This window comes from Schistocerca serialis, chromosome 6 (genome assembly GCF_023864345.2).
Source record: "Schistocerca serialis cubense isolate TAMUIC-IGC-003099 chromosome 6, iqSchSeri2.2, whole genome shotgun sequence".
Classification (NCBI taxonomy): domain Eukaryota; kingdom Metazoa; phylum Arthropoda; class Insecta; order Orthoptera; family Acrididae; genus Schistocerca; species Schistocerca serialis.
Genome location: NC_064643.1, coordinates 306,474,710 through 306,495,429, shown reverse-complemented (window position 1 = coordinate 306,495,429; position 20,720 = coordinate 306,474,710). Strand labels below are relative to the sequence as shown.

Sequence of the window (20,720 nt, the reverse complement as noted above, 5' to 3'; positions counted from 1 at the left end):
TGTTGTGATACAGGTACTCAGCTCTCTTGTGGTGATTTTAGTATCATTTCATTCTTGGTGCTTGACTGAGCACACTTGAATGTCCAGCTTTATGAAAATTGCACTTCCATAGCATGCAAGTTGTTGTCCCAATATCACTTTCACTCCTGGTATTTTGGGAGACTGGTGTTGGGTACTCCTTGAGTTTCTGCAAAGCTGAGTACATCACATTTACTTGACTGATATCTTGTGTAGTAGCTGTTCCATGCTTGATGAAAGACCTCCTATATTTGCAGAAATGGTTGTTAGGGCTAGTTCTGATATGACGACCTTTTGGGATTCTCATCTGGCATACTGAAAATGTCATAATGTGGGGATACATTGCTAGCATACAATCTGAGCCACCAAAAATAGTTAATTTGGCAATGGAAGGATGTGCATTTGGGGAGGGGGGGGGGGGGGTTAAAAATTATAGAGGGAGCCCAAGGCTTGAACAGTAAGCGGGTTCAACTGAGCATAGATTAAAAAACTCATAAGAATAGACTAGTGTGAAGAGCTGTATCAAATCACACAAGCAGGCCACAGCACTGCCACTGCCAACAACAACAACAACAACTATCTTAGAGAGATTACTGTCCATGCAAACAATATTCAATGATCACCTATAGGAAAAGTGGTTATAAGATGATCGTCAGTTTCCTGACTAACATTTCTGTAATTAAAGAAAATATGTGAAATACACAAGTATTACTGTGCTACAGTATTATCTTCTAGTGCAATGCACCAAACAGTAGAAACAGTTTCACAAACGATGGGTAGGACCATGGAAAACTTGCCATCTGAAAACCATTCCAAACCCTTTTTTACAAAGGCTTTGATTGTCCTCACAACAGGTAGGTCTTTGTACTCCTGGAGTCTGAGTGATCTGTCCTTCATTTTTAACCTTTCCCAAGTGATCCCTCTCTCCCCTCCTAGGAAGCAACAAATAGTTTCAGAGGCTTAGGATAGTGCTGTGTACTTTTACATATGTGTGTAATTATGTCTTTATTATTAAATATTTTGCCTCCTGTTAAATTAAGCACTAGCCAGCAACTCTGTCTCATATTTCTAAAAGGTATTGCAGTCATAGACAAGTATCTTCCAAAATATATGTTAAGTTTTAATAAATAACAATGACATTATCTCATTGGTGAACAAAAAATGGCATTCCAAAAGGTTAAAACCTTCCAAATTGAAAGTTTTTTTAACTCTATGCTTCAGTATCCATATGTTCATGTAGTCATAGTAAGTAACTTCCTTGGAGAAAACATACTTTACTCATTGAACAATTGAAACTCCAGGTAGGAATATCAACAATGTAGGATAAGGTAGATTGCTACTACTGTAAAGAAGACATGTTAATCTGCAGATGGGCACAATTAAAAGACACTTACATAGGGCTTTTGGCGACAGCCTTCAGCAGCAAAAGAGAAACACACATCACTCATACATACAAGCAAGCACACCTCATGTACACATGACCACTACCTCCAGCATCTTGGGACAATCATGTGAGATGCAAGCACCAGTCTGGAGGGGGCAGGGATGGTAGTGTATGGATGGGGAGAGACACGAATGCTATCTGGCAGGGTGTGCAGGAACTATTATCCCTTCCCCTTTCCTGCTCCCTCCAGATTGCTGCTTGCATCCCCTGTAATTGTTGCATTCTGGCCCAAGATGCTGGAGGTGGCAGTCATGTATGCGTGCTTGTGTGTGTGAATGGTGTGTGTTTCTCTTTTGCTGGAGAAGGCTGTGGCCGAAAGCTTTATGCAGGTGCCTTTTAATTGCACTTGTCTGCAGTTTAAGTATCTTCTTCATGGTAAGAAGCAATTTATCTTTTCCTACATTGTTTGCTTATTCATTGCACATAAGTGGAGATATTATGACTTCCATTATATTTGAAAGTGCAGTACTGAGCACCGAGTTGAAAACTTCATGCTGTAAATTTATCTGTCCTAACTTTGTTATGAAATGAGAGAGTATTTTTATATATGTATGTTGTTTACATAGTATTAAATTAGCTTTACACACATTACATGTGAAACATTATATGAGTCATGTCCAGAAATTAAATATGTTCCACTGTACTGCCACTGCAGCACTACTGTCCCACTTCTGCACATTCGCATTCTTCTCTCTGATTCGAAGTCTTTCCATTGATGCCATTACAGCTGGGTCGTGTTGTGTTTACATTTGTTAGTGATTGTTCAAAATGTTTAAGACAATCTCTGAGCCTGCCAACTGTGAATTGTGTTCTGTAATACAGTTTTTGAACACAAAGAACGTTAAGCCAGCTGAAATTCACTTTCAACTTGTAGAGATTTACGGTGAAAATTTAATGACAGATGGCGGGTGAGAATTTGGGTGAGACAAGCTCAATGATAGATGAATGAATGTTCATGATGAAACATGGAGTGGGAGGCCATTGTTGTCTTGATGGTTTGGTTGAGGAAGGGAATGAGAAAATTTGTGGAAATAGATGGTTCACAATACCAATGCTTTGTGATGAGTTGCTACAAATTTCAAAAATTGTTTTGCGTGAGATTGTCACCAACTGCTAAAATTTTCACAAACTGTGTTCCCGTTGGGTTCTGAAAATGCTTACAGATGTCCTTAAAATGAAGCCACTTGGCAGTGATTGGCATTTCTTACCTGATACAGTGATGAGGGAGATGAATTCTTAAACAGAATTGTGACTGATGATGAAACTAGGGTTTGTCATGTTACTCAAGAATCAAAACTTCAGTTGACAGTGTGGAGACACTCACAATCCCCCAAAAAACAAAAATTCAAAACAGTGTTGTCAGCACAAAAAATCATGTGCACTTCGTCCTAGGACAGCAGGGCATTCTGCTTACTGAGTTCCTTCCCAAAGGTGAAACCATCAGTGTGGTACAACACTGTGAATAATGATAAAACAAAAGACGTGAAATGCACTGTCATGGCACTGTGTTGCTTGATGACAATGCATGTCCCCCTTCTGCATATGTCACACAAAACCTTATTCAACAATTCAGTTGAGAGTAGTTCGATTGTCTACCATACAAACTCAATGTTGCATCTTCTGACAACCACTTGTTCTCGAACTTGAAGAGTGATTCTGGAGGAAGGTGCTTTGAGAGCAATGATGACAAAAAAATTGTTTTCTGTAGTGGCTGTCTTCACTCACAGCACCTTTGTATGAAGAGGTTCCCCACCGTGACAAATGTCTGAACAATGGTGGCAGTTTTGTAGAAAAATGCTGTTTGAGTTTAGGGGTAACCAAATGGGCTGAGGCAGGAATGGGAGTTTGGAAAGAGGAGAGAGGCATGCAATGGTAGTCCATGCATTTGCGAAAGCCACTATGTCAGGTTGGTGTATTGGTTAGCGCATCTGCCTAGTAAGCAGGAGAACCAAGTTCGAATCCTTGCCTTGGTAGAAATTTTCATTCATCGCTTCAGTCTATATATACACATTATGCAGAAAAATAGTTTAAGAAATGCTCTTTCTTGTGAAAATACATTTTGGTATGAAAAAATGTTTTTAAGAGTTTTTGCAAAATGGTACTTATTTTCTGGAAATGCCTCGTGTGTTTTGAAGTAGTATATTTTAGTATCCAATGGCGATTCAGATTCCTCACCTAGTCCAAGTATTGCTAGGAAGAAATACATGGGCTCCAGGTGACAGCTGCAGTTTGCACATGAGGGAGGTGCAGCCACTGTGGCAGCATATGAGGTGGCACTGTCCTCTGGCAAGTTTTATCGCTATATATTGCAGCTCATCTATTGCTACCCAAGCTCTCACTACTCACTGAAGCATTTAGTTATGACCCATTGAACAGCAGAATTTTAACTTTGACTGATTTACATTTGTGATCTGGATTGCTTTCTTGATTGTTGTATATGCATAAGCTGTTCTCTATGTTATCACCTGTGTGAGTTATCAGAAACTGCTCTACCTACACAGAGTACAATGTGAGATATATATGTTTATGTTAACATCTCATCAGTCAGTAAAATGCTATCTCCTCAGGTCATATGTGTCAAAGTGCAACATCCTGTTCACAAATTGACTGCTCCAACATTATAGAGGAACAATAAACATACAATACAACACTTTTCCAAGAATAAGTACACTGACTGAGTGAGGTGGTACAGTGGTGAAGGTACTTGACTCACATTCAGGTGGAATAGGGACCAAACCTCCATCTGATCATCTAGAATTAGGTTTTACATGGTTTTCTTAAATGATAGAGGTGAAGGCTAGAATGATAAAGAGCATGGTTGATTTATTTCTCTATCCTACTATCTGTATAAGCTATTGTTCCATCTGTAATGACCTAGTTACCAACGGAACATTGAATACTAATCTTCTTAAATGCTTTCCTTCATGTACAGTGGTAATTTTACCTCTAGTGCAAACTCCTGTATGATACCCGCAGTACACCACCAGCCACAAGCAAGATGGTTGCCATGCACCACCGCCTCCGGCAGACATCTATGGTCTGAGGATGATCTTATAATAAAATCAAAACCGATCACCACATCAAAAAATTTATGCGATCAAGACTGCTCCCTGTTTATTTATAATAATTATAGATTGCTGTTTCCTATAGTAAGAACTATGTTCTTTAAAATGTTAGAATGAATAGTGTCCAGTAGAAATCAATTTTCCTAAATGCCCTGGTCTCAGACAGTCAGCACAAGGCAGTGTAACATGTGGACAAAAAGAATGGAAAACCTGAGCTTGCTGACCATGTGATGTATATCTACACTCTCCATACAGAAAAGGATGGAGTTGTTGTTTTTGTGGTCTTCAGTCCTGAGAGGGGTTTGATGCAGCTCTCCATGTTACTCTATCCTGTGCAAGCTTCTTCATCTCCCAATACTTACTGCAGCCTACATCCTTCTGAATCTGTTTAGTGTACTCATCTCTTGGTCTCCCTATATGATTTTTACCCTCCACGCTGCCCTCCAATACTAAATTGGTGATCCCTTGATGCCTCAGAACATGTCCTACCAACCGATCCCTTCTTCTTGTCAAGTTGTGGCACAAACTCCTCTTCTCCCCAATCCTATTCAATACTTCCTCATTAGTTACGTGATCTACCCATCTAATCTTCAGCATTCTTCTGTAGCACCACATTTCAAAAGCTTCTATTCTCTTCTTGTCTAAACTATTTATTGTCCATGTTTCACTTCCATACATGGCTACACTCCATACAAATACTTTCAGAAATGACTTCCTGACACTTAAATCTATACTCGATGTTAACAAATTTCTCTTCTTCAGAAATGCTTTCCTTGCCATTGCCAGTCTACATTTTATATCCTCTCTACTTCGACCATCATCAGTTATTTTGCTCCCCAAATAGCAAAACTCCTTTACTACTTGTGTCTCATTTCCTAATCTAATTTCCTCAGCATCACCCAACTTAATTCGACTACATTCCATTATCCCCGTTTTGCTTTTGTTGATGTTCATCTTATATCCTCCCTTCAAGACACTGTCCATTCCGTTCAACTGCCCTTCCAAGTCCTTTGCTGTCTCTGACAGAATTACAATGTCATCGGCGAACCTTAAAGTTTTTAATTCTTCTCCATGGATTTTAATACCTACTCCAAATTTTTCTTTTGTTTCCTTTATTGCTTGCTCAATATACAGATTGAATAGCATCGGGGAGAGGCTACAACCCTGTCTCACTCCCTTCCCAACCACGGCCACCCTTTCGTGTCCCTCAACTCTTACAACTGCCATCTGGTTTCTGTACAAATTGTAAATAGCCTTTTGCTCCCTGTATTTTACTCCTGCCACCTTCAGAATTTGAAACAGAGTATTCCAGTCAACATTGTCAAAAGCTTTCTCCAAGTCTACAAATGCTAGAAACGTAGGTTTGCCTTTTCTTAATCTAGCTTCTAAGATAAGTCGTAGGGTCAGTATTGCCTCACGTGTTCCCATATTTTTACGGAATCCAAACTGATCTTCCCCAAGGTCGGCTTCTACTAGTTTCTCCATTCGTCTGTAAAGAATTTGTGTTAGTATTTTGCAGCTGTGACTTATTGAACTGATAAGTCAGTAATTTTCACATCTGTCAATGCCTGCTTTCTTTGGGATTGGAATTATTATATTCTTCTTGAAGTCTGAGGGTATTTCGCCTGTCTCATACATTTTGCTCACCAGGTGGTAAAGTTTTGTCAGGACTGGCTCTCCTAAGGCTGTCAGTAGTTCTAATGGAATGTTGTCTACTCCCGGGGCCTTGTTTCGACTTAGGTCTTTCAGTGCTCTATCAAATTCTTCACGCAGTATCATATCTCCCATTTCATCTTCATCTACCTCCTCTTCCATTTCCATAATACTGTCCTCAAGAACATCGCCCTTGTATAGTCCCTCTATATACTCCTTCCACCTTTCTACTTTCCCTTCTTTGCTTAGAACTGGGTTTCCATCTGAGCCCTTGATATTCATACAAGTGGTTCTCTTTTCTCCAAAGGTATCTTTAATTTTCCTGTAGGCAGTATCTATCTTACCCCTAGTGAGATAAGCCTCTACATCCTTACATTTGTCCTCTAGCCATGCCTGCTTAGCCATTTTGCACTTCCTGTCGATCTCATTTTTGAGATGTTTATATTCCTTTTTGCCTGCTTCATTTACTGCATTTTTATATTTTCTCCTTTCATTAATTAAATTCAGTATTTCTTCTGTCACCCAAGGATTTCTACTAGCCCTCGTCTTTATACCTACTTGATCCTCTGCTGCCTTCACCACTTCATCCCTCAAAGCTACCCATTCTTCTTCTACTGTATTTCTTTCCCCCATTCCTGTCAATTGTTCCCTTATGCTCTCCCTGAAACTCTCTACAACCTCTGGTTCTTTCAGTTTATTCAGGTCCCATCTCCTAAAATTCCCACCTTTGTGCAGTTTCTTCAGTTTTAATCTACAGTTCATAACCAATAGATTGTGGTCAGAGTCCACATCTGACCCTGGTAATGTCTTACAATTTAAAACCTGGGTCCTAAATCTCTGTCTTACCATTATATAATCTATCTGATACCTTTTAGTATCTCCAGGGTTCTTCCATGTATACAACCTTCTTTCATGATTCTTAAACCAAATGTTAGTTAAGATTATGTTGTGCTCTGTGCAAAATTCTACCAGGCGGCTTCCTCTTTCATTTCTTAGCCCCAATCCATATTCACCTACTATGTTTCCTACTCTCCCTTTTCCTACACTCCAATTCCAGTCACCCATGACTATTAAATTTTCGTCTCCCTTCACAATCTGAATAATTTCTTTTATTTCATCATACATTTCTTCAATTTCTTCGTCATCTGCAGAGCTAGTTGGCATGTAGACTTGTACTACTGTAGTAGGCGTGGGCTTCGTGTCTATCTTGGCCACAATAATGCGTTCACTATGTTGTTTGTAGTAGCTTACCCGAACTCCTATTTTTTATTCATTATTAAACCTACTCCTGCATTACCCCTATTTGATTTTGTATTTATAACCCTGTATTCACCTGACCAAAAGTCTTGTTCCTCCTGCCACCGAACTTCGCTAATTCCCACTATATCTAACTTTAAACTATCCATTTCCATTTTCAAATTTTCTATCCTACCTGCCCGATTAAGGGATCTGACATTCCACGCTCCGATCCGTAGAACGCCAGCTTTCTTTCTCCTGATAACCACATCCTCCTGAGTAGTCCCCGCCCGGAGATCCGAATGGGGGACTATTTTACCTCCGGAATATTTCACCCAAGAGGACGCCATCATCATTTATCCATACAGTAAAGCTGCATGCCCTCGGGAAAAATTACGGCCGTAGTTTCCCCTTGCTTTCAGCTGTTCGCAGTACCAGCACAGCAGGCTGTTTTGGTTAATGTTACAAGGACAGATCAGTCAATCATCCATTCTGTTGCCCCTGCAACTACTGAAAAGGCTGCTGCCCCTCTTCAGGAACCATACGTTTGTCTGGTCTCTTAACAGATACCCCTCCGTTGTGGTTGCACCTACGGTACGGCTATCTGTATCGCTGAGGCACGCAAGCCTCCCCACCAATGGCAAGGTCTATGGTTCATGGGTGGGGGGGGGGATGGAGTGGAGATGCAAGTAAATTATCTTGAGTCACAGCACATTCCCAAGAAAGGACGAACACTGTAGAATTACAAAAAACTAGAGCACAATTTCCAAATTTTTCATTAGCCGTTACAGACATGGAAAAATATGCATATAAAAATTTCAGTTTTGTTATGGTGATAGGACATGTGAATTAAAAATTGCCATTTTGTCCACATTTTATGAAGAGACTCCCACTTGATATTTAAATGGCTGTTGAATTCAGTGATATTCTTTAGGAGTGTGTGGCATGATGACTTTACCAGCTTTTACTTCAGGTGACCCCCCCCTCCCCCCCCCCCCCCCCCCAAACCAACTTCACTGGCTTGAAAGAAGGGCGGAGAAAACAAGACATACTGGATACTGGAACTCTTCACTAAATTTTTAAAGTGATATTAGCAGTTTGCAAAAAAATAAAAATTATGTCTGTCTTAAAACTACACTGATCTCCTAGTTGGTGTTGTTTTCTAGAGAATACGTGTAATTTATTTTTTTCAGCATACTACACAACAGGAATGAAGGAGTCAGTGGAAGAAACACTAACCCTCAAGGGTGTTTTATTTATTTATTTATTTATTTATTGCATGCTATATGTTTGGTTAACTCACTGAGTGCCACACACATAGCGATAGATGTTTCAGTGCCAGACCAGGCCATGCCATCAGGCGTGAGGCTCTGCTGTAGCTGCCAGCAGCCTCTGGGCAGCCAGTCTGCTAAATTCAAAGACAAGAACATAAATAGGAGAAGACAAGGCCGTTTCTATAACAAACTGCACTTCTAGTGGTACATACGTAACTACTTGTTACCAGCACATGGTGAATTCATGAAAAACATAAGACAGCATTATTAGACTAATCTTTACCAAATTAACAGTTAAATTAAAGACAGACAAACAGAACTTCTCAATTACTAATACCACACTTGACTGAGGCTGGACCTGGCATTTATAAATATGGGTTTCTTATATTTTTCAGAAAACAGCTGACAATACAGTTTATGTCAACAGTATGATGGTGGGGATTGCACAAGGAATTGCATTTTTATTTGCAGCTTGCTCCATCAGTATTGTTGGAAAAAAGATGATTATGGGCAAGTATCTCGTTTATTTTCATACATAGTACAACAGTCAGCTAATACTTCCTTCTTAAATATCACATGAATTTTCCATTGATCTCTAAAATTTATTACTCTTAAAAACTGAAAAGTCCCAGGCATCTTATGCCGTATACAAAATACATGCCTCTTTACATCACTTAATAAATTTTTAATTTCTGGATAATAAATAGTGAGGCATTCTTCTTGTTGTGGATTGATTTTAAGGGACTGATATATTAAAAGATGCCAAATCTTTATTCGTTCCCTGTAATAACAATTAACTTCATTTCTCAATTTCCAGGTCATTGTCTTGTTTTCTATTGATGTTGTGGTCCTGTTATGCAGTGCCACATTTAACCATTGAGTTCTTTTCTGATTGCAGACGGACTTCTACATTTAAAAAACTCACTACAAAATCACAAAAGACAGTTGCCATAATTATTTTATATTCAAACAAGTTCTCAACTCATAACAACTGATAATTAACAAAGCTTTTCATACAACATTTACATACATGGTGCTCAATGCTTGACCAAAACCATAAGTTCGTACCCAACTCAAGATAGCACAGCACAGAGTCTACATAGCATCACTCATTTTTCTTTAGTATTTGTCACTGTAATCAGGCCCCTTTCTTCTTTGTACCCCCACAGCATGACTGCAAAGTGCAAGTGTCCAAATTACACATCCGTCATCTCTTTCTATGCTGTGCTCACCTATTTCTTTCTCATATCTGCATGTAAATTCCAATAAATCTGGGCACAGTAGATGCACTTTTTGCTGCTACCAATTAAAGTCATGTTTTTCACCAGCACATACTTCATCAGTCTAGAAAAAGGAAAGTGAGACATGTTGATATGCTTTATAGCAACATGTACCACTACAACAGTAATTACAGAATATTTTTAAGTATAAACCCATATAACACTGTTTAATGCAATTATTAAAATAACAAAGAGACATAAGTATAATAACAATGGAAATTCCTGGATAGAAAAATACACTGCAGAAAAAAGAAAAGAAAACAGTACACCTAGAAAGATGATGTCAATTTTGATCCGGTGATGGCCGCCTGGGGGATAGTAGATGTACCAAAAAGGTTTGAATGTTGTCAACCAACAGATAGCATAGTGGCATAGCTACCAGAGTGCATAAAGCAAGCAGGCAACCATGCCACAGAGATGCACTTGTGCTTTCTGCAGCCAACTGTGGACTCTAAAAGGGATCAAATTGTGGCCTTCTGAAAGGTGGGATGGTCCTTACAGAGAACTGCCATACGAACTGGACATTCTGTATCAGTTGTGCAATGATGCTGGTATCAGTGGTCAAGTTAACATACTCACACCCATAGACAAGGTTCCAGAGTCCATGCAGCACAGACGCCTGCCAGGATCATCATATTGTATGGGAAGCAGTGGCAGATTGTACAGCTACCACAGCACATTTAAGAAGGCTTGTAAACACAGACATGCTAACATGAACTGTTGTGAACCAGTTGTTGGCATTGGGGCTATGAGCATGTACATCTCTAACCTGTCTTCCACTCACACCACAGCATCAACGTGCACTGCTCAACTGAAGCCATGAGAGGATCAGGAAGATGGAATGGCACAATATGCTCTTGAACAATGAAAGCAGATTCTGCCTGCAGGCAAGTGATGGTCATGTGCACTTACAATATAGACTTGGTGTGTATGTCTTCTAGAAATGATATGTCCCAAGACACATTGGCTCCAACCCAGGCTTTATAGTCTGGGGTGCAATAAGCTATAACTCTCATTCACTTTTGCTGTTTCTAAAGGGGATGCTAACAAGCACTCAATACATGCATAATGTTGTTAAACCCATTCTTTTGCCATTGTTACAACACGAAGGTGACATGTTGTTCCAACAAGATAATGCTCATCCACACACTGCCCTTGAAACTAAATGTGCCCTGCAAGACATGCAACAACTTCCCTGGCCAGTATGATCTCTCGACTTGTCTCCAGTCAAGCCTGTGTGGGATATTATCAGATAAGAAGTGACTCATACAACTTGTCTACCAACAACTCTTACAGAACTACATGAACAGGTCAAGCAGGTGTGGAAGGAAAAGTCAACCATTTACGTATGGAGGAATAGTGTGCGGCACACAGAAACAATTAATAGAAAATAGTGAACACCAGCTTTCGAGCACTTGCTTTCCTCGAGTAAGAATACACTTTTACACACACTCAATCAGCCAGGCACCAAATGTATATGCTTACAGTAGTGGTGAGACTGATTATTGAATATCAGCTATTGAAAGCAGTCAACTAGGTAGGTGGAGACAAGGAGTGGGTAGGGAAGGCCGCACAAGGTGAAGGGGGGATAGCAGGGTATTGTGAGGGAGGTTTTTCGCCAGATTGCACAGCAGGACGGACGAAAGGATTTTAAGGGTATAGCACACAAGTGGGGAGGGAGAGGGGGGGGGGGGGAGGGAGAGAGAGAGAGAGAGAGAGAGAGAGAGAGAGAGAGAGAGAGAGAGACCACATTGATTGGAGGTGGGAGGAAGAGTGGTGAGAGAAAGATGGCAGTACACATTCAGACAGTGGAGAGAGAAGCGAAAAGGTAAGGTGGGGCAGTGGGAAATAAGTTAATGGAGGTTTAGGTCAGAGAGCTGAGAGAGGTAATTCCCATCTGCATAGTTCAGAGAAACCTGTGCTGTATTGTGCTGGAAGGGAGTATCCAAATGCTGTTGAAGTCATTACTACTGTGAGGTGCAGCATGTTTGGTACCTGGGTGGTCAAGTGTGCAGTTTGCCACAGCTTAGCAGTGGCCATTCATGCAAGAGGACAGTTGGCTACTTGCCAGGTCCATACAGAATACTGTAAAGCAATTGCAGCATTACTGATATATAACACAGCTGCTTTCAAATGTGGCCCTGCATTTTATTGGGTATCAGATGCCTGTGACTGGACTGTACTAGAGCTGGTGGGCAGATGTTTGGGACAGGTCTTGCACCTAGGTTGGCCACAAGAGAATGACCTATAGGGATTGGGGGCAGGACTGGAGTAGGGATGGACAAGGATATTCTGTAGATTGGGAGGGCCATGGAACACTGCTTCGGGTGACGTAGGTAGGGTACCCCTCATCTCAGGACACAACAAGAGGTATTCAAAGCCCTGGTAAACAACCCATGGGGTACAAGATTGGAACAGGGATGAACAAGGATATTGTGTAGGTTGGGTGTGTGGCAGAACACTGCTTTGGGTGAATGTGTGTAGGATATCCCTCATCTAAGGGCATGATGGGAGGTAGTCGAAGCCCTGGTGAAGGATGTGATTTAGCTTTTAAAGGCCAATGTGGTACTAGGTAATTGGAAGACTGCTCATCGGCAACTGTTGTACAGGTCTATGGGTGTCAGAGGAGGAAATGGCATGGGAGGCGTGTTTATGGATGAGCTGGATAGAATATTGTCCATCAATAAAGGCTCTGGAAAGGTTATTGGTATATTTCGACAACTCCTGCTTTCCACTGCAGATGCAGTTTCCACAAGTGGCGAGGAAGACTTTTTGACAGGGAACATGTGACAGCTGAGTGGCGGTACTGTTGATGGTTGGTGTGCTTGACACAAACTGATGTATTTATGGGGCCATCTGAGAGAGGATCAGAGGTTGTCCCTGTCAAGAAACCAGATCAGTGATCATCAGACTGCAGCCCGTGCACCACATGTGGTTTGAATCAAATTTTTGGGTGGCCCGTAGTTCTCAGCTGTATTTTATACTAATAGATGTCTAGTAATTAAAAGCCAAATTCAAGAACATCAACAATCATCAAGAGCTTCTTTAGAGTATATTTTTCTGGTTAGATACAAACAAAAATATTTATAGAGGCAGTAATGTTTCAAGACAGGATTAATTTTAGTTGACATTGGTTAACTCACCCATGAGCTAAGTTGGCCGCTTAAATCAGGGGCAGACAGGTAATTAGCATGGCCACTGCAATATTAGAGGATGTGAGAGGGGGAATGTTTTATTGTTTTTCTGTCAGTTCTGACAATGTATAAGCATGTGTGACTCATACTGATCAACCGCCGTGTTATAAATTTTGACACGGAAGTGACATGGGTTCATGAATATCCAATACAGAGACAGTCATTTTCAAATGGGTACATATTTGTAGCAAGGAACATTAAATTAGTAAAGGCTGTTGTGATAGACCACAGTGAGTGAAAAGGAACTAGTATTTAAATCATTTATCAACTTTTGTCATGATGTCTCATATTCAGTAGTGCATTCAAATATAAATACAAATACTATTAACTATAGCTAGTCTATTTGGAGCAAATTACATACTAATTTATGTAGGTTATCATTAAATAAGAGCTGATCAATAAGTTTTCAGATCAGCCAATCAGACAAAATCATCATGAGAATTTAAAGAATCATCCCACCGATGCACCAGGTTGAAGATGGGTAGAACACCATGTTCTTTCAGATGAAGAAGTCTGTAACAGTATGCAGCACATCCTCACCTGGCTGAAATTGTTGACTCTTTAATGCGTTTCTTAAAGGATGAAAGGCATGATAATTGCATGGGGAGAGATCAGGGCTACAGCGATGGTGCTCGAGTGTCTCCCACTTGAGTTGTCGTAGCTTCCGCATTACTTCCAGATCAACCATCACCTTGCATCAAACTGCAACCAGCACACACTCGGTACACCCTTCCACAATAGTGAATAGAATACAGAATAGAATTTTTTTAATATAATGGAATATTTTTATTCACCTTTCAGTATTTTTCACACAATTGGCTTTGTCAAAGTTTACAATGGAGTACAGTTAAGCACAATAAACACAAACACAGAATTATTTAGCTTACTTAAGAATTGAAAACATTTCTTTATCACTTACTAAAAGCTTATATTATAATGAGTATTTCCTAGGAATTCTTCAATTGTATAGTATTCACTGCATTTTAACCAATTTTGCAATACACTCTTGAATTTATTAAATGGGGCTGTACAAGCTGAATATGGTAACATATTAAAAAAATTTAGGCCCAAATGTTTATAGTTATTATGGACAACAGCTAGCCTTGAGAAGGGAAAATCCAACAAGCGTCTATTTCTGGTATTGTGTGTGTGTACATCACATCTCGTGCTGAATTTGTCCAAATTTTCTTTAGCATACATTGAAAAGTTATATTTGTACATGCTAGGTACTGTCATTACACTGAGATATTTAAAGTGGTTTCTGCAGGAATCTCTGGGTGCTAATCCTAGTATACATCTGATGGCTTTCTTTTGCCATCTGAAAATACATTTAGCCCCTGAGGAATTACCCCAGAGCATAATTCCATACTCCAGATGGGAATGGAAGAAAGCAAAATATGAGTGGAGTAACAGCTGTTTGCTCACACTGTTTCTCAATTTGTCCAGTAAAAAAAGTACATGGGCTAGTTTTCTGCGCAGGTGATTGGTGTGTTCTTCCCAGGAGAGTTTTTGGTCTATGTGCAATCCAAGTAGTTTCACTGCTTTATTTTCACTTTTTGTAGCTTTTAGATTAAAAATTATTTCTTCTGTTTTTGTATTGTTTATGCACAGTTGATAGGCTTGACACCAGTGACTAGTCATTTGCATTGTTTCTCTGTTGTTATCCAGCACAATTTGTAAATTGTCACCTGAGGTTTTCAGTGTTATATCATCAGTGTACAGTATGGTCCTGCAGCAGATCCGAAAGTCATATATAATTTTTTCCCTCTTTCTGATGAATGATTGCACCATGATATGTGAGGGAAGTTTCCCAGTGCCTGCAAGAGAAGTCTTTCCTTCCAAATTATAAGACATGTAACTGAAAATTACGCAATGCTTGGAAAGTACTTTTGCTGAAATTTGGCAAGTTCTTAGCTTCAAAGTCCTTCTTTAAGGTGAAATCACTTTTTCATTCTTTTAGAAATTATCAAGTACTTGGATAAAATTTTTAAATGAACCCACCAACATTTGACTGTAGTGCGGTTTATTTAATTATGACCCAGGTTTTGGCCTTTTATGCCATTTTCAAGTGACTGCTGAAAGCAATAATTGCAGACAGTAAGACCATGTGAAATTTCAAAAGATGTAAAATGTCTTAAACAATGAATGTAAATTAGTGTATAATTACAAAATATGTATGTCCAGTTTATGTTATTAACATATTTAGCAGGACATTAATAAAGAAAAATATTCACTCCCCACAAAATGCCAGATGTAAAATCATCACCTTGTAAAAAGATCAGCAAATTATAGTGGGAGCACATCATGTTTAGTATGGTAAAAACAGTTTTACTTTGGTATATAAAAGATGAACATGTCCTTGAGTCATAATGATAGTGAAATCAATGAGAATGGATAACAGAACAACTGAACACTAAAACAACAAATGTCAAACATATATGACTATTAATGATGAATATCTCCAGAGGTTTTTTTTTTGGGGGGGGGGGGGGGGGGGGAGGGGTCAGTTATATGTTTGTTGCCTGGCCGTGTTACAGGCAATGCGCAGGGTTATCCCAGTAGTGGGGCTGCCACTGTTCTGCCCTGAGCTGGCAAGATTTCTTTTCAGAGTTTACTTCTTTAGGAATGCTGGCTTGACCATGCCCCTAGAGACTTCCCTGCCCTCTTTGTTGGAGAGGGAAAAGAAAAATGAAAGACACCCTCAGGCCGAGAAACCTAACACTGTTGGGGTCGAAAAAGACACAAGTAAGTGGAAGTAATGTCAGACTTAACTAATGTTCTGTGTGGTTGCCATCCACATACTTCCAAGGTGGGCGCCCCTTGGGGGACTACTCTTTGTCTGGAATCTCACCAACTGACCTGTCTAGCATGGGCGACACTGGCAGGAGCATAGCTTCTGGCAGCACAGCTCAGTGGATCACTGAGACACACAAACCTCCCCACCAATGTTAAGGTGGTAGTCCTTGAATGAATATCTTCAGACTACATATAATTATCTTTGGAGTGGTGGCACTGGGTACCATCATTTTGCAATAAACATGTATACAACCAATCGTCAACAGCTGTAAGTGAACCCACATTAAGTTGCATGAGTAACCCAAGTCTAAAATGAACAAAATGAAATAAAATTGAAAGACAATTAATCACAAAAGAATAAAGTAAATGCCATAGATAATAAAAATACAAAAGTTAACAATAGGGGTAAAACTGTGATGGGAGGGGCCATGGCGGGTTGACGGGTAGGGTGGGAAGGGTTAAATGGATGCTGGAGAGGTGGGTATATGTAGGGGAAATGGATGGGGGTCTGGATAAAACAACAGTAGGGATATGAGTGTATATTTGATTAAATGTTAAAGTAGGAAAAATCAAAATGAGAGTGTATATGTGGGATAAAGTTAAGGGTGTTGGTTGGGGAGAGTGGGGGCAAGAAACTTCAAAGGACCTATCAGTAGGGGAGTGGTTGAAGGCTCCAAAAAAAGGGGGGGAGGGAGGTAACAAGGGACTGTGGTATACACTGACAGACAAAGTGTTATGGAGCGGGCGAAGGGGGAGGGGGGAGGGGAGGATGGGTAGGGAAGAGTAAAGAGTGCTAAACAATTAGAATAGGTTGGTATAGCAGAGTGGAGATATGGGAATAGGGGAAAGGGAGAGAAACCAGAATATGGGGGCGGCGGGAGGGGGGGCAGGGGGGGGGGGATGCATGAATAGGGGTGTCCAAGGTGGATAGAAAACATGAGACTGCAGTCACAGTGCAATATTTATGAAATACAGTAAAAGTAAGAAAATGTATAGTAATCACACTGTGCTTAGGGAATTGTAAAAATGCATCACTCTTGCATAAAATAGAGTAGTTGCCCTTTATTAGGAAAAACTCCTAATGAAAGCTACTTTGGTGTTACATACCACATATAGAATCATGTATGTCTATAGTCTATCTTAATCACAATAGATACAGATCTTATTTATTACAAGGATGTTAACTAAGGAAAGTATGATGACATTATTTCCAGCACATGTAGATAATCTTGACTTGACATAGGGGCTATGTATATAAAACTTGCTGCATGTTTGGGTTGTGGAAGTAAGAACAATAGTGAATTGGAAGGATAGAAAATGTAGTTTTGGGTGTGGTGCAGGAACTTCCTCATTTTAAAAAATCATAAATCAGAAAGTATTAGAAACCTCAATTTAATTTTTTTTTCTTTACAAAGAGTAACATCTAAAGTATTGTGCATTAAGTTTTCCAAAATATATCTTGAAGGAGGCCTCCATTCTGCTCAATGCATTTGGAGAGTCAAAAGGGACTGATGACCTCAGATATTAAGTCCCATAGTACTTAGAGCCATTTGAACCATTTTGAAGAGTCAAAATCTGAAGTTTCGGTGCACTTTTTCCAACATGTCTTTGTCAATGTTGGCAATAGCAACACGAATATTGTTCCATAGCTCAGCCAGGGTTTGCGGACAATTGATATACACCAAGGATTTGAGATAGCCCCATAAGAAAAAATCGCATGGTGCTAAATCTGGTGTACATGCTGGCCACTGCAGATAGCCCCTCAAAGAGATGAGACGATCGGGGAAGTGTTCGTGCAATACGGTCAACAATATTCATGCCGTGTGAGCTGTGGTGCCATCTTGTTGGAACCAGACATCACCTACATCAATTTCTTCAAGCTCTGGAAGAAAAAACTGTTCAATCATCTGAACATAATGCTCAGAAGTACCCGTCACTACCTTATCATTATATTCGGAAAACCATGGGCCTATAATGCCAACTTTAGATAGTGCACACCAAACAGTCACACGGGTTGTATGCAGGGACTGCTCATGAAGTTCTCGGGTGTTTGTGCCACTCCAATACCACACATTTTGTTTATTCACACAGCCAGACAAATGAAAATGTGCCTTGTCGCTGAAGAACACTAAGGCGTCAAGACGCAGCTCATTGATCAATGCTTCACATGCATTTTTTTGTGAAACAAAATCATGTGGATGAAGTGTGTGCACCACTGACAGTCTATACGGATGAAATTTCAACTCTTCATGAGGAATACTGTGCATTCAGAAATTGGGCAGCTGTATGTTTGCATGCAGATCGCTTGGGAGAAGTCAAAATTGACGTCCTCACCTTCTCAATGTTTCCAGGTGTTCTGGTGGTTCTTGAAGGTACTGTTTTCTTCTTCTGCACACTTCCAGTAACCATTAAGGTGTCTATCCACATAACAATTGATTTCCCATCAGGAACACGACCTGCAAGCACGATGTGTTCTGATTGAGTTCTGATGACCAAATGTCCATTCAAAAAGTAGGCCACAACGGGGAACGCACATTTCTCTCTTGCCCAGTGCCTGATCACCTAAACTAACCTTTTTTTAAAAAAAGTTAAGTCTCGTACTTTTGATTGCACTGAAGCCCACACAACAATGAGTAACAGCCACTGAGTGCTGCGTGTTTCAAATAAGGAAGTTCCCACGCTGCACCTTGTGTTAGAAGTAGGTCTTAGAGGAGGGAGGAGGTTAAAAATGCATGGAGAGTGAGGAGGGAGGAGGTTAAAAATGCACGGACAGTAGGAAAGGTGGGCAGTAAACGGGGGAGGGTCATTGGGGGAGGGGGGATAAATGGGAATACAAAATAAGGTACTGTAACTGCACCACAAAAGTGCAGCATCCATGAGTGCACATGATAAACAATAGACACATATAACATATTTAACAGCTGTGATATGTCTGCATTGTAAATTCGATAGTCTGGAGTAATTGCTCCTTAGCTGGAAAATACCTAAATAAAACAAATCTGGTTTAACTAAGCAGTACACATGTCATCATGTCTTATTAGCAATGAATATAAAACCATTAAGCATTGTAGATATGGTGTGACTCAAAGAACATGTAATTTTCATATTGCCAATGACAGAAGCACCAAAACAGATGCATTTGCACACACGATCCACAATACAGCATCCAATATATACAATATTCATATAACTCATGTTCTTGGATTTTTTTAACAGTGCACATTAGCTCATAATATCTTTGTCATACTTACTGATAAGGGAAAGCTGTCGGCAACATAGAAATAAAATGCGTCATGTTATTGTAACAAATAGCAAGGCAGTTAAATATTGTGGGTATGATGAAAGCCTACAGGCACAGTATATTAGAAAATATTACATTACAACATTGGCTGTGAGTAAAAGAGTTATTTGGATTTTAACTTTTGAGATGAGGGCTTTTTAAAGACCATTTCTTTCTCTTCTTTTTTTTTTTTTTTTTTTTTTTTTCACATACATTCACATCAATATGTTGCAATGTAGTCACCATGTGGGCACCTGAAATACACTGCAGAAATTGGGCATGTATGGTAACTATGATACTCATGAATAAACATATAAACACATTATAACTGTATGATGTGTGATAATAGAGCCTTATTGACAAACTCCTAATAAAAGAACTGTACTTTAACACAACTGTATACACCGGTGAATAATGTTCATCATATCTTATCAACAACAGATGCGCACAAGAGTAAATTAAAGAAGTACGCTAGCTGATGGAAAATGCCAAAACCTTTATTATGCACAATCAACATTAATGGCCATTATATGATGTAGTTATATACAATTCCAATATTTGATTTATTCTCAGTATGCTGTATGTAGAATGTTCAATTGAAGGCTTTGGCGAAAAAAGGGGAAAAGTAGGCAAAACCAGCATTAATTTAATTACTAGCAGTAATAGTCAAACTTACTTCTTTTATCCACAGCAAATGTTGTAATATTTTCTAATATACTGTGCATGTAGACTTGCATCATACCTACAATATTTAACTGTCTTGCTATTTGTTACAATAAGAAACAGTATGAGGCATTTTACTTCTATGTTGCCCATAGTTTGCCCATATCAGTATGTGTGACAAAGATGTTATGAATAAATGTACACTGTTAAAGAAACCATGTACATGAGTTGTATGACTGTTGTATACATTGGATGCTCTATTGTGGCTTGTGTGTGCAAAGGGATCTATTTTGGTGCTTTTGTCATTGGCAATACGAACGTTACATTCTTTGAGTCATACCCGTCTACAATGTTTAATGGTTTTATAAACATTTGCTAATAAGATATGATGTACATGTGTACTGATATATTACTGCTTAGTTAAACCAGATTTGTTGTATTTAGTTATTTCCCTACTAAGGACCAACTACTCCAGACTATGGAATTTATAATGCACAATTACATTTCTGCGGGCATATCACAGCTGTTATACACTGAAGTGCCAAAGAAACTGGTATAGGCATGCATATTCAAATACAGAGATACATAAACAAGCAGAATAAAGTGCTGCAGTCAGCTACACCCATATAAGACAGCAAGTGTCTGGCACAGTTTTTAGATTGGTTACTGCTGCTATAATGGCAGTTTATCAAGATTTAAGTGAGTTTGAATGTGGTGCTATAGTAGGCACACAAGTGATGGGACACAGCATCTCCGAGGTAATGATGAAGTGAAGATTTTCCCATATGACCATTTCACAAGTGTACCGTGAATACCA

The 20,720-nt window shown here is 39.5% G+C and overlaps 1 protein-coding gene across 1 annotated transcript in view; it reads left to right on the top strand.

Annotated features, from left to right (window-relative positions):
- LOC126484836 (synaptic vesicle glycoprotein 2B-like) overlaps positions 1-20,720 on the top strand; it is a 133,619-nt gene that overhangs the window by 88,858 nt on the left and 24,041 nt on the right. The window contains exon 11 of the mRNA XM_050108431.1: positions 9,086-9,200. Within this exon, the coding sequence (XP_049964388.1) occupies positions 9,086-9,200 (115 nt within the window). The remainder of the gene's footprint in view (positions 1-9,085; positions 9,201-20,720) is intronic.